General features: G+C 45.2%; 1 protein-coding gene across 1 annotated transcript; it reads right to left on the minus strand.

Moving 5' to 3' along the window:
• Positions 1–11,719: 11,719 nt before the first annotated feature.
• LOC103640894 (DNAJ protein JJJ1 homolog) lies at positions 11,720–13,227 on the minus strand. Its single transcript, XM_008664345.3, has one exon. The coding sequence runs from the start codon at positions 13,225–13,227 to the stop codon at positions 11,827–11,829; it is 1,401 nt and encodes a 466-aa protein (XP_008662567.3). The 3' UTR covers positions 11,720–11,826.
• Between the last annotated feature and the right edge of the window lie 372 nt (positions 13,228–13,599).

Below are 13,599 nucleotides of genomic sequence, written 5' to 3' on the forward strand. Positions count from 1 at the left end.
CGTCGGCGCTCTGCTCGCTCTCTGGTCTTCCTGCGCGCTCTCCACTCGGCTTCTGCTTATTCCAATGCCGCGCATGGTGCTTCGGCTAGCCGTGGCCGCGCGCTGTGAAGCTCCCAGCGTCGCGTCCCCGAGCTCCCAACCATGGCGCTTCTTCCAGCCGCGCCGTCGCCTTGCTACTCGCCCATCCTTGCGGCATTTCGTCCATGGCCGCTGTCCCCCGTCGAGTCCCTGCGCGCGCAGCTGCAGCTCGGATTGGTCCCTGATTTACTGTACTGTGAAGTCTCTGCGCTCCGTGCGTGTCGCTCGCCGAGTTGCTGCCTGGTGTCGCGCCTATTGCTTCTCTGCGCGCGAGCTCTTCTACTGGCGTCCCTGCTCGCCTCACTTTCCATGGACGAGCGCTCGTTTCGCCGTTGCTCTAGCTGCCGCGCTGCGCTGTTCTTAGTCGTCCGGCACTGTGTGCTTCAGTGGATGTTCGTCGAGTCCCCTGCGTCACGTCCTGTTCTTTGCGCGCGCAAGCTATCTGTTGGCCGCGCGCGAAGCTATCTTTTCGTCGTCATCACGTCGTCGACTCCGTCGGTTAGCGTCGTCGCGTCGCGGGTGCAGCTCTATATACGTCACCCCCTGTGTCGTCGTCGTTCCACGTGTCAGCAAGAAATCTCAAGCGTCGGGTGAAGACGGAGCCAGCAGCGTGATATTCATCGAGTGCGCGACAAAAAAGTTCGTGTGACACCTGCCAAGCGCTCGCCAAATTGTTGGAATCGGAAAATCACTACCGATCTCGCGGATTCAAGTCATATATTAGAACGGTGAGCTGATTTGCTATTTTTCTTGACTGGTTTGATAGATGAATTGATAGGTATGTATGTCGCGACGATTATTCCGCTTGTAGCTCAGACACGTAGTTAGTTGACGCTTGTAGGAATACGGGGATACATGTAGCATGGTAATTATGTCTCCGATTTCGAAGTCGTCATGATGTATAACTAAGTCTAGGTCTCAAGGCATAGGTTATGTCTAATTATGTTGATACATATGTACAATAGGGGTTGTCGAGGTTACGAGGGAAAAATTAATTGTGCTTCTGTGCTGAAGTCAATAATTTGTTTTAGAAGTCTTATAATAGTAAACCTAAGTTCGTTAATCTTTAGGTGTACTCTTTAGCTAAGAAAATATAGTCTTTATACATAATTATAGTTTTCGTTCAAGTTAACTTCGGTTAAGCTAGAGTAACTTGATTATTGTGTTTAATTGTTTAGCTGCATCTAGTGTGTGCTTAAGAGTGATGTATTATGCTTCGCTATTAAGTAATTAATTATCTATTACGTAGCATTATTTAAGTTGTGATATTCCCGTTTATATGCATTCATGTGCATTATGCAAATCATTTAGGTACGTTAAATAATCACGTGATGCGAAGGACCAAAGCTGAGTCGACCCCAAGATGCTGTTAAGCGTGGGCTAATCCGCATGGTGATGCTGATGGACATATGAAGCAAGTAACAGAACAAAAGATGGTCGCCAAGTGATCGTCGTCTAACAACACTAACCTAGTGTTACCCAGGCAAGCCCCGGTGCATGCAACCCCTTCCTTGTGTTTTTAAATAATTTTTGCACACTTTAAGTCTAGTGAAATGTGCATTAGGTTTATAGGAGTTGCTTGGAACCCTTTGATGCATTGCCTTCCTTGATATCCATACCTTTATAGATACTTCTGATGAAGTATCAAAATATGATTTACAAAAATGCTTAGCCCTGCTCAGATCTTGTGGATAGAGGTTGTCTTTTGCGTTAAGGCCTTGCTCAGGGGTTATCCTGAGGAAAGATGGCTACTACCTGCAAGAATATTTTCATTGAGAGCGTGGTGGGATCTTACTGCAAAGTTCCCTGCGATGCTCTTTTCATCCTAGGAACATAAACAATCCTAAGGATGGAAGTACTTAAATTGGGACTTGGGCTAGGAACAGGTGATGTTCCGTCCAGGTTAGTTAAGGATTGGATGCATATGTAGGCCTGTTGATCAAGGACTATCTTAACTAGCCACATGCCCTGGAAATGGGACAGGGTAAGCTTGAACCCGGCTATTCCATACATGAAAAGACAATCGCGCACTGGGAGTGGAGAGATGGCGAGAGTGGCACGTACCCTCCTGGCAAAGGACCGCCTAAAAAGGGTGGTGTGCTCTCGGGTGGCGCGGACCTGTTCATGCAGTGGAGGATCCGTGGGAATGGTAGACATGCAAGGTTTATGAGAAACATATGTCGTGTGGTTAGAGATCCTCAGCTGAGTAAATCGATTCGGATCGCCGTTATATCCCCGGAGAGTGGAGACTTGATCTCCGACCTACAACCTAAGTCAGGATGTGAACTTCATGAATAAAAATGATGTTGTATTGATGAGATGGTGAAATTAGACTAGATGCAAACAGAGTCTATTAATATTTAATCTGGCGTTAAAATATTGAAAGTAAGGACTCACTTTAGTAAGCTATTTCTGCAAAAGTATCTAAGTTGATTCTTGTTAAAGCCTCTCCTTGATTCCCAAATCTAGCATATCCTTGAGAGTCTTTTCTTTAGTCGGGTAAGTCTTGCTGAGTAATTCCATACTCAGGGTTTTATTCCCTGTTGTTTTTCAGGATATAACTTTGTGCTGCTGTGATGGTGTTAAGTGCCGGTGGGCTCGGCCTTCTTATATAAGTATACCCCGTCTTTATCATCTTACTGAGTATGGTCATTTGAGCTAGCATATATTTCAAACTTATACTTTTGTAATCACTCCGATAAAATAATATAAAATTTTTGTAACTTGTAAAATTTGGTAATAAGATTTCCGCTGCAAAAACATTGGTGTGTGTGATTTGTGTTACTTAATCCCGCGGTTCTGGTTGTAAGTGGTTTATCCGATGTCCTTGGGGCAATCGGACAGATCCTGTTAAGTTATCTGGTGCACATGCATAGCAGTCTGAGGTCTTTGAGACAAGGACAGGTGCATGTGGGCCAATAACTTGGGAGGTTCTGCCACATATCTCAATGCCCAAAACCACATATAGCACTAGCAAGTACTACCCAAAAAGTTCAGTGGTAAACAAGGCATAAAGATAGACAAACTAGGGTAACCTATTGGGTCCCATCAAAATTAACCTATGCAGATCATTATGATTAATCATAACATGGTTGGGTAAAAGAAGTGATCAAGGGCACAACTTGCCTGGGACTTGAGATTCCAGGTACCAGGGTGATTCTTCAGGTGACTCGAATCCTCGCGCTAGTCGTAGCAATACAAACAAACATGATATGGATAAAATTAACATCACACCAAACATAAGAACAAACTGAATAATAATAATCTACGCGTTGGTACGAGACTAACGAAACTTGAACGGATCAAATTGGAGCTAAAACGGAGGAGTTATGATTTTCTGAAGATTCTATGTGTTTTGTACAAGATTAAATGGGATATAAATTCTAATGTGACTTTCATATCAAAACAGTGGTATTAGATGATAGACAATAATATTACAAAATTATAGGAATTGGAACGAATTAATTTGGGCTTAATATGAATTTTCTATGAATTACCCAAGTTTTATAATTATTTTTATACTCAAAATCAATTTCTAAATCTATTTTCTGGTTTCATTTAATTCCTGGACTGGGCCTCAATTTCCAGGAAAGTCAAGGGCTAAACTACAAACTTTCCCAGACTCAGTGAACAACCCGAGTGGACGGCGGGTTAATTCACCGAAATCCGAGGGGCTCTTTAGAAAAATATCCGGGCCGAAGGGGTACGGGTCAATATGGAACGTCCGATTAGGCCACAACGGCCCGGATTAAATTATCCTATCACACGAACCGGTACGTGATTCAGGTCGATGGATCTAGGATCAAAGGTCAGGATTTTAAACGGTCGCGATTCGATCGGAGACGTCCATGGTCAGATCATCGGCCATCACCAATCCTACCCTGAAATGGTATATACGTCTGATCTCGACCGTAGATTAGTATCTAACGGCCCTGCGCCCTTCTTCCTCCCACCAGAGAACATCCCCGGCGGCAGACTACGCACCGCGGCGGCGCCATGACCTTGGCACAGCGCCCGCGATCCCAGGTGGCCAAGCACAGATCCGAATAGCCCAACGCATGACAGGGACCAAGGCAAATTTAGCATACGGACTCATACCGAAGGTAGTGGTGACGGTGGTGCTGTCGACGACGCGATGCGGAGCCGCGGCGGAACAAGTGTGGAAGCGGGCCACGGCGGGGTCCTGGACGACGAAGTGCGGCGACTTCCCCACCAGTGGCGGCCCCCAATTCCTCCTCCACGGCGAGCAGCGACCCAGCGGCGAGCACCGAATCTCAACCAGGGCAAGCGATCACGCCGACCACAACTTGCGCCCCGGACACAGCTCCGTAGATCACCCCGCGACAGCAACAATTTTCTCTCTCCTCCACCCCTGGTTCCGCCTGATGCTTTATGGGTTACGAAGAGTAGGCGGCCGTGCGAGAGAGTAATTGAGGGAAGGAGAGAGCAGGGGGCTCCTATTTATTCCCCGAGGACCCGGCTCGGGACAGGAGGATCGCCCACGATCCCGACGAAGGCGGTGACCCGCGCGGCGGACACCTTAAAGCAAGGAGGGGAGGGGAGGTCCGTGACTTGCGTGCGACGGAGCAGGCCCCAACGGCCGAGTGGCAGCTTCGGGTGGCGAAGGATCCGCGTAGAGGGGGTAGCGGGCCACGGAAGGCTGCCCAAGTTGTTACGGGACCGAAGGAATCGCAGCCACGAGCACCGAGCATGGCGGCCTCGGAAGCGGTCTTCGGTTGACGGAGGAAGAATACCGCGCCGCGCGCCCAAGCCTAGGTTGCTGCTGTCCCGGGGGTCCCACTCCACAGAGGTCACGGGTGCATGGAGTGTGCGGAGACGGACACCCAGGAGGTCGACCCGAGGAATCCCGCAATGGTGACCCGATTCCCCACGGCGCCGCGTATCTCGGATTGCTCTATTGCGAGGGAGAAGATCGATAGCGCCGTTGCCGCAGAGACTGACAAGTTAACCCCACAGGCCATAGGCTCAGCGCGTTTGAGCGGACAAGTAACCACGGCCCCGTGGTGACTGCCCAGCTGGAGGGAACGCAATAATGGGCCGCGAGAAAGGGAATTCGGCCCAGGGTAAGGTTTGTTATTTTCTATTTTCATTTGTTTTATTTTGAATTTCCTTTGGTAATTCCAAACCTGATATTGGAACTAAAATTTGATTTGTAGATTTATCACATATTATATTGCTCAATTAAAAGTATCAATTTTGAAGATATATTTAAATTTTATACTCCTTCTCCACATTTATAGAGTTCCCTTTAATATAATTTTACTTTTATTCATATTATTATTGTTTTAAAATGCACAAACAAAATCCAATATGATGCAATGATTTATTTGTGTCTTGGTAATTAATGATTTACTCATTTTTAGACATGAGTAGCCACATGTGATGATAAATGGAGATACACATATATTTCAAAGGAAACAATTCCTCCTTTTATTCACCCTTATAATTTGGTTATTACACCTGCGCTGCCGTTCGCCGCGCCGGAGTCGAGCACCACACCACGATGTCGAACCCACCCGAGCCACCGCGTCATGATCCCGACGATCCTCCCCACTGCCCTGCCCTCGCCGAACCCCCTACGCGTGGTCAGCCCGAAGGTAGAAGATGGACAAATTTCACTTTGGTCCCTAACGTTTGCAAATATTGCGCTCATACTTATAACACTTTAAAAAGTTAACTAGAAACCATGTTTTCTTATGTACTTATCCCCAAAGTCTACCTTTAATTTGTTAACTAGCCCCTGCAACAATATTTTGGATATGGACATTATTTTTATATTTCAAAAATAAATAAGTTATGTCATGATTCATTAATTCTATTATTTAGTACTAGAAACAGTTGCGAGTAACTTATCATTTTAGCGCATAAAACAATATTATGTTAGTAATTGTTTAAGTGTAGTTTTAATGATATAAGAAATTGAAATAGGTACTAGGCCACATCTTTTGGTTAGGTTAAAATTTAGAGTTTTTTCTAATCATGATATATATGTTCATATGTAAATCGCTTATTCTCTAAGAATTAGTAAAATATCTATTTATGACGAAATAACCATGATTATGTTACTAAAATCCAAAATTGACAGTTTATAATAGTTCTTCGAATATTAATATTGTGATGTATAAATAACATTGTAACCATACGTGTAAATTCCGTTTAGAAATAAAGAATAAAATTAAAATGGTGACCGTGTTTTACTATAGGAACAATTAGTTAGTTATTAAACCAGTTCTTTAGAGTTTGGTGTAGTGTCGTAACTATATTATTTTTAATGAATTTATATAGCATGTGTTTCCATAATTTATTTACCATATAGTTTTCACTAGTGAATTCTTAAAAAAATTAGTATATTAGGTCATAACAAATGAGATGGACATCGATGTGAGTAGACTTATATTATAGTTACAAATCCTGTTCTTTCTTAGACGATTTTTCTTTTATAAGAATGATTTGCATTGTGTATGTTTATTTTGTAATGGTGTATGTTTATTTATTGGTGTATGATTTCTTTTGTATGTACGATATGCGAATCTATATTAGAAGCTGATTTCGTGGTAGAAGAATCGAATACGTTCGAGGACGACCCGCAGGACACCTTTGAGCAAGGCAAGTGGATTCTCCCTCTGCATTTCTATTCGTACCCAAATAATCCATACAATAATGTTTAATTTTGAATAATTTCATAATTTTATGGGTTTTGCCTAAATAAGATTACATAGAAATACCAACCATATTCCTTGTTTAAACTGGGATTAAAGCTTTGCTTAGTGTTTATGCTATTACTAAATATTATGTGATGATGTCACTCTTTGAAGATTCTATTGTTCCGAAAATGAAATGTATATTTTTGATTTAATCCGATGATTAAATAAGATCAAAGTTTATTAAACGGAACATGGAGTGACCACCCAGGATAACAGTGCAACCACGAGTGCTATCATGGCTCTGGCTTTGGTAATTAGCTTAATTTGCTTAGTACTTAGCAACCTTTCCTGAAATATGGGCAAGAGCAGGAGCAGTTGATGGTGGCAGCTCATGTTAACATGGGGACGTAGTCTTGGCTAAGCTGCCTCGCCTAGAGGGCCTCCACACCGACTTAGAAACCTTAGCAGGTTGTTTTGTACTGAGAGTAATTTGTGAAAGCCTCATAATGGATCCCTAGCTATTCACCTTTACAGTGTTTTAGGGTTCGTACAACCTAGGCTAGATGGGATACGTGGCTTGTGGGTAAAGTTGTACCACCTCTATAGAGTGTAAAACTGATATGTCAGTCGTGCTCACGGTTAAGAGCAACCTGGACCCTCACATGATAATTGAACTTAAAGATGGAAAATAAATCGTGATCTGATGATTCATAAATGGTTTGCTTAAGTGATTTCACTTAAGTGTTTTTGAGATATAATCATGTTCTTATGTTTAATTGGGAATTTTGGGATACACTTACAATTAGTAATTTAGGCGTTGTTAATAAAATATTGACCAACTAAAATACTTACCACTTAACCATAGTCTACCTTGTTAACCTTGCATTACTCCTCCCACTTGCTGAGCCCCGACCATAAGTGAGCTCACCCCTTGCTAATATTTTTATCAGAGGGTGATGAAGAAGACTTTGCAGATGATGTTAACGAGTACTAAGTCTAACGATGCGTCAATCACCTTCCTGTGGAAGAGTGTCCATGTTTAATCCTGTTGTACTTTGACGATGTTACTTTTTAAGACACTATTACTTGTATGATGTAATAAAGTTACGCTACTCTCTTTTTTTTGCATTGTTTTTTGATATATTACACTTGTGACGTCAACATATGTGTGGAAAATGGATCCTACCACACATATGCTATGCATTCGGTTTTGTCCCCAAAACCGGGTGTGATAGTTGCGTGTCGGTGCGCCATGATCTCAGTCGTATTCTTCTCACCGCCTTATCTCTTTCTCGTGCCAGCGATCGCGTGAAGCATTGATGTTGCTTCGTGCGTCTCGCCTACTGTTGATGGCGTGGAGTTGCAAGGCTCTTGGAGTGTTCTTTCATCGAGGGTTTCCCTTGCTTTAGAATATTCAACCCGGGAGACTGGTTAAGCTGGATCACATTCCCCGGTTTCATGGTGACGTTGCACATTGCGACGCATGTTCCGGCATCGGCGTGCGTCGCGCTAGGGGGCTCCTCCCCTAGCACAGTGGGCTCGTCGTCGGAAATGGGTGTGCCTTCCACTCTTCCCTAGATGAAGAGGACGTCCGGGAAGAAGGAGCTCAGTGCGGTGGTGCGTACTCCCTCCATCTCCTTTGAGGGCGGAGCGATCGAGATGACCACTTATGGTACCTCCATGGCCTCGCTAGGCCCAGGAGCATTTGCTTCTCTCCGTCGAGTGATCCATGTCCACACCTGGGTGGGTGAGGTGGATAATGGAGTTCGTCATGCTGGAGGAGAGGTATTGATCGACCGAGCCACACACATCAGGGCGCTCCTAGGACCGCCCAATTTTGGCGCGATCTTGTGCGAGATGAAAACCCTTCGAGGTTCTCGCACTGCTGGCAGGATCCTTGTTGGTGTTGTTCGTGGCTTCCTTGCAGCTACCTTTGGTGTCCCCAGGGAAGGTTTTTCCTGGATGGGTCCGCTATGCGGTGCAAGGCTCCCTTCTGGTCTGCGATGCAGGAGATGGACCCAAAGTGCAAGATTGCTCAGGAGATGGATAAGGAAGTTCCTCATTGAGCTTGTTGTGTTTCCTAATGCGTCTAGCCCATTGAACCTCTATTGTGACAACAATGGAGCTATTGCGCGGGCTAAGGAGCCAAGGAACCACCAGAAAAGCAAACATGTACTGTGGAAGTTTCACCTCATACGGGAGTTTGTTAGGTGAGGTGAGATCAAGATATGCAAGATACATACAGATTTAAATGTTGTTGATCCTTTGATGAAACCTCTTCCACAGCCTAAGCATGAGGCACACATGAGATCTATGGGTATTAGATATCTTCTAGATTAACTCTAGCGCAAGTGGGAGACTGTTAGTAATATGCCCTAGAGATAATCATAAAGATGAGCATATTTATTTGTATTCATAATATATTGCTTAATTTAATATACATGGTCGAAGATGGTGGGAGGCGATGTCGAGTTGTGCCAGCCATGGAGCAGAGCTGGAAGAGCGCGTTGGAGCAGCACTGAAGAGGAGGGCGCGCTTGTAGCGGAAGAGGAAGGAACAAAAGTCTAGACTCGTGATACCATGTAAGTAAATAGAATTGCAGGAATTATGTCTTGTATTGATAGAGAAGAATTATAGGTACATATATAGGGGAGGAGTGCAAGAGGCAAAAGGAAATCTCATAAACAGGGAAATCGGCAGGATCCTAATTGATCCATCCTGGACTCCTCCCCAAAACTCTCTATCCTAGCCTGCTATACAAGGCTCACCGGCTATAGAAGCCAAGCATCAGGCTGCTATACAAGGCAATGAATATTGTTGTTTAATAGCGACGACGACGGCTGGCAAGTTGGAGTCCAGCAGGATAGCCTGACCGATGTCCTTCATGGCGACTCACCCAGTAGGATGGTGCATCACCAACGCCTCCTCCTCCTCCTCTCCCTCGATTGTTCTTGCTCCGCTGCCAGCAGGGGCGCATGGTGGCGGAGACCCGGTTGTTTATCCACGCATCGCCATCGTCGGTGCCTCCTCTTCCTCGTTGTTCTTGCCTCGCTGCCTACATGTTAACGGTTCGAGACACTTGGCGATGGGGAGGGTAAAGGCGGCGACAGCTGACGAGTCGGAGGCAGCAGGATGGCCTACTCGATGTTCTCTATGACGACACGAAAGAATCTAGGTGAGGGAGCAAAGACCAGGAAAGAGGTGGAAAATTAGAGGTTAATATACAACGACAACATCAATGAGGAAGAGATCGTGGTGGTTGCACGGTGGGTTGCGCATGTAAGATATAAGACTTATCTTATCTCGTTATAAGATGAAACTTGGGGAAGAAAACAATATTTTATATCAACACATATTTAGTCATGTTGGCATCTAGTCGGAGGCTAGCAGAATGACCTGCTCGATGTCCTCTATGGAGGCGCTGAAGAGCGCTCATGATGGTTGCATGGTTGGTTGCGCATACCAGAGATACATGTTAGAGATAAAATTTCTATGGTTGTTAGATAAGACATGGGGAAGAAACAGATCTATGCGTGTAAAGCGCTCGAAGGAGGCCACAACAGAGGACGGGGCATACGTAAAGTGGATTATTTTTGAAAAAATGTAATAGAGTTTTTAAAGAGTGATGACACAACGACCGTCAAAACTAGTGTTTTATAGAAGTATAGATGTTTCAACATATTTTAATATCAAAGTTCGCACTATTGTTTAACCACGTAATCGAACTATGTAATGTTGCTAAACAACAAAAAAATTGAAAAGTAGTATAGGAAAAACATCTTGGAATCGGACTCTAAACATTACCCGAAAAAATAGAATCCGAAAACAAAAACAAAATTTGAAAACATGGAAGCCGTTGAAAAAAAATCTAAACACAAAATAGAATCGAAAACCAGAAAAAGAAAGCACGCAGGTGGGAAAAGAAACAAAATCACAGCTGTGCCGTTGGAAAAAAACAGAAAACAGAAAAGAATGGGATACCATAATGGATAAAAAAACTGGGAAGGAATCATGAACTCCTTTTCTATTTGATTAAGATTTCTATCCAGGTACTTTAAGAAATCTTGTGTATGTCGTATAAAAATATAGGAATAAAAACAGTTTCCACGTCCACAGGGTGAGTGAAAAAAAGGTCACAAAAAAATGGAAAGAAAAAATAGAGGAATAGACAGCTCTGGTTAGGGCTAGGAAATAAGTTCGAGCCTCGCGAGCCGGCTCGAGCTCGGATAGGCTCACGAGCTGAGCCAGTCTTTTAGGCTCGTTGCCGTAGCGAGCCGGCTCGGCTCGAGCTCGGATAGGTTCACGAGCTGAGCCAGTCTTTTGGGCTCATTGGCGTAGCGAGCCAAGCCAGCTCGCTCTAGATCGCGAGTTGTGTCAAATTACTTAATATGTATAAATAATGATGCATATTAGATAATTTTATATATAATCAGTTTGTTCCTTAACGTTTAATGATAGATATATGACAATTAATATTTTAGATTACTCATAACGATGAATGGTATCTATATACTATATTTATATACTAATAAATTATTGTATAATGCAATTATATATTAGGGTTGGCTCGCGAACCGAGCCTATCCCTCCAACTCGTGAAATGGACGAGCCAAGCTCGACTCGTTTCCCGCCCTAGTTCTCATATCCACAGGGTGAGGAAAGGCCACAGAAAAATGGAGAAAAAAGTTGGCTCTTTAATTTAAAGGTATAGATGAACAGGGTAAAAGCTATGTTCAAGAAAATGAAGCGTGTCTTATGTGACAAAAGATGTAGAATCAGTGCTCCCACTGTTTCCAAACAAGATCGGGGCAATTCTGTTCAAGAGAAGACTGTCCAGCTCTTAAAATTACACCTGAGATGGAGCAGCCATTATAACACTAAAATTTGTAAGGATGGCACAGGTCGCACAAATAATGAAATAATGTTATATATTGTAATTATCAGTGTCTTTCCTGCCCAGTATACACCCACACACACACACCACCGGTACCATATGGCCTTATAAACAAAAAATCATCTCCACACTACACATAAAGGATCTAGAAAAAAAATGTTCACTACAGATACAAAATTGTGCCAAAACTTAAGAGAACCATGCAGAACCAACGAGTGACTTCAGCATTGCGTGACCTGTTTCTTCCAAGTGAGAAAACAACTTGTTCCTGCGAGAGCAACATAGTACTGGGAGGGGGGATGGTAGCTGCAATACCATTATTACTGCACCATTGTTGACATTAAAAGAGGATGGCCCTTCCATGATATCATCAACATCATTAACATGGACCGAACCCTCAGGCTGAACCTCACATTTACCATGATGCCCATTGCCAGCATAATTACTTTCAAATTCTTCAGCTAACTCTTCTGCAGCATCTGAAAATGCACTCGCATCATCTGACTCCTGTGTAGGCTTAAAATCGAACCCCATATCAACTTCATTCCAATCACCTTCCCCCTCCTCTGCCTTTTTCAAAGACTCCTCCTCCCTAAATGCCTTCCTCAGTTCAGCAATCTTATTCCTATGCTTCTTCGACTGCTCGTGGTTCTTCCACTGTTTGTCCGATTTGAACTTTTTATTGCACGTCGCGCAGTACGATAGCTCCTTCTTGGCCCTCATCTCCTCTTCTTCGTCTTCATCATACAGTCCCTCCTCTGCCCTCGCCCACTCATGTTCTTGATATGCCATGGCTCGCTCCTTCTTCCTCTTGTCCTCCTCCTTCCTCCTCTCCTTCTCCTCTGCCTTTCTCTTCTCCTCCTCCAGCTTCTTCTTTAAAACCATGTCCACAACCCTCTTATCCCTCTTCTTGCAGAAGGCAACAAGGCCCCTGACAGCGTCATTGTACTCCCGCCGTGCCTTACGCATCGCCTTCTTGTTGTCCTCCTCCATGAGCCTCCGAACACGGCGACTTTCCCCACGCGCAGCGTCCCACGCAGCCGCCCATCCGAAATCCATGCCCGAGCCAAACCCAAGCCAATAACTGTAGAAAGCAGTGACCTGCGCATAGGGGGAATCAAGGTTCCCAATGACCGGCGGCGCAGCGGGCTCGGGAACCCCCATCCGGCGAACATAGGCAAGCTCCTGCGCGAAGACCCTGTCGAAGACGTCCCCGTAGACCTTGTAGAAGCCGCGGCCCGTGTCGGAGAAGCCGGAGAAAGCGGACGAGGAGAAGAAGGCGAAGAGATCGGGGACGGTGGAAGCGGATTTGGCGCCGGCGGAGGCTGGGTGAGAGAAGATGATCTGGGAGCGGTGGGAGTCGTAGTAGGCGCGCTCCTGCGGGTCAGAGAGGACAGAGTGGGCATGCTGGAGCTCCTGGAAGGCGGCGGTGGCGAGGGCGAGGTCGGAGCCGGGGGGCTGCTTGTCGGGGTGGAGCGAGAGCGCGAGGCGGCGGAAAGCAAGCTTGATATCCGTCGGGGAGCAGTCGCGAGATAGGCCGAGGACCTCGTAGTAGCAGCGCTTCGGTGCGCACGCCGCCGCGGACGCCATCGCCGCTAGGGTGAAGTCCGAGGGAAGGGAGAGGGAACAGAGAGGCGATGGATTCGAGAGGCCGTTTGAGGGTAAGCTTTTATAGGCCTACCGCCCGGCTCCTGTCCGTACCGATCGGCGGCAGTTGGTCTCCCTCTTTCCGTAACTTCCTCGGTCTTCGACCTAAGACAGAAATTCATCCACGTACGGTTCCGAGTAGACTGGAAACGAGCCGAGTCAGGTGTAGCTCGTTAAGTAAACGAGCCGGCTCGCTCGTTCAATGAGCTACATATGTAGGGTCGGCTTGGCTTGAACGTGGCTTGCCACTTGAGCCGGCTTGCGAGCCGGAACTATTTTATGTTCAGAATTCCAGATTACAGGGGGAAAAAGCTA

The sequence above is a fragment of the Zea mays genome, chromosome 10 (assembly GCF_902167145.1).
Source record: "Zea mays cultivar B73 chromosome 10, Zm-B73-REFERENCE-NAM-5.0, whole genome shotgun sequence".
NCBI lineage: Eukaryota > Viridiplantae > Streptophyta > Magnoliopsida > Poales > Poaceae > Zea > Zea mays.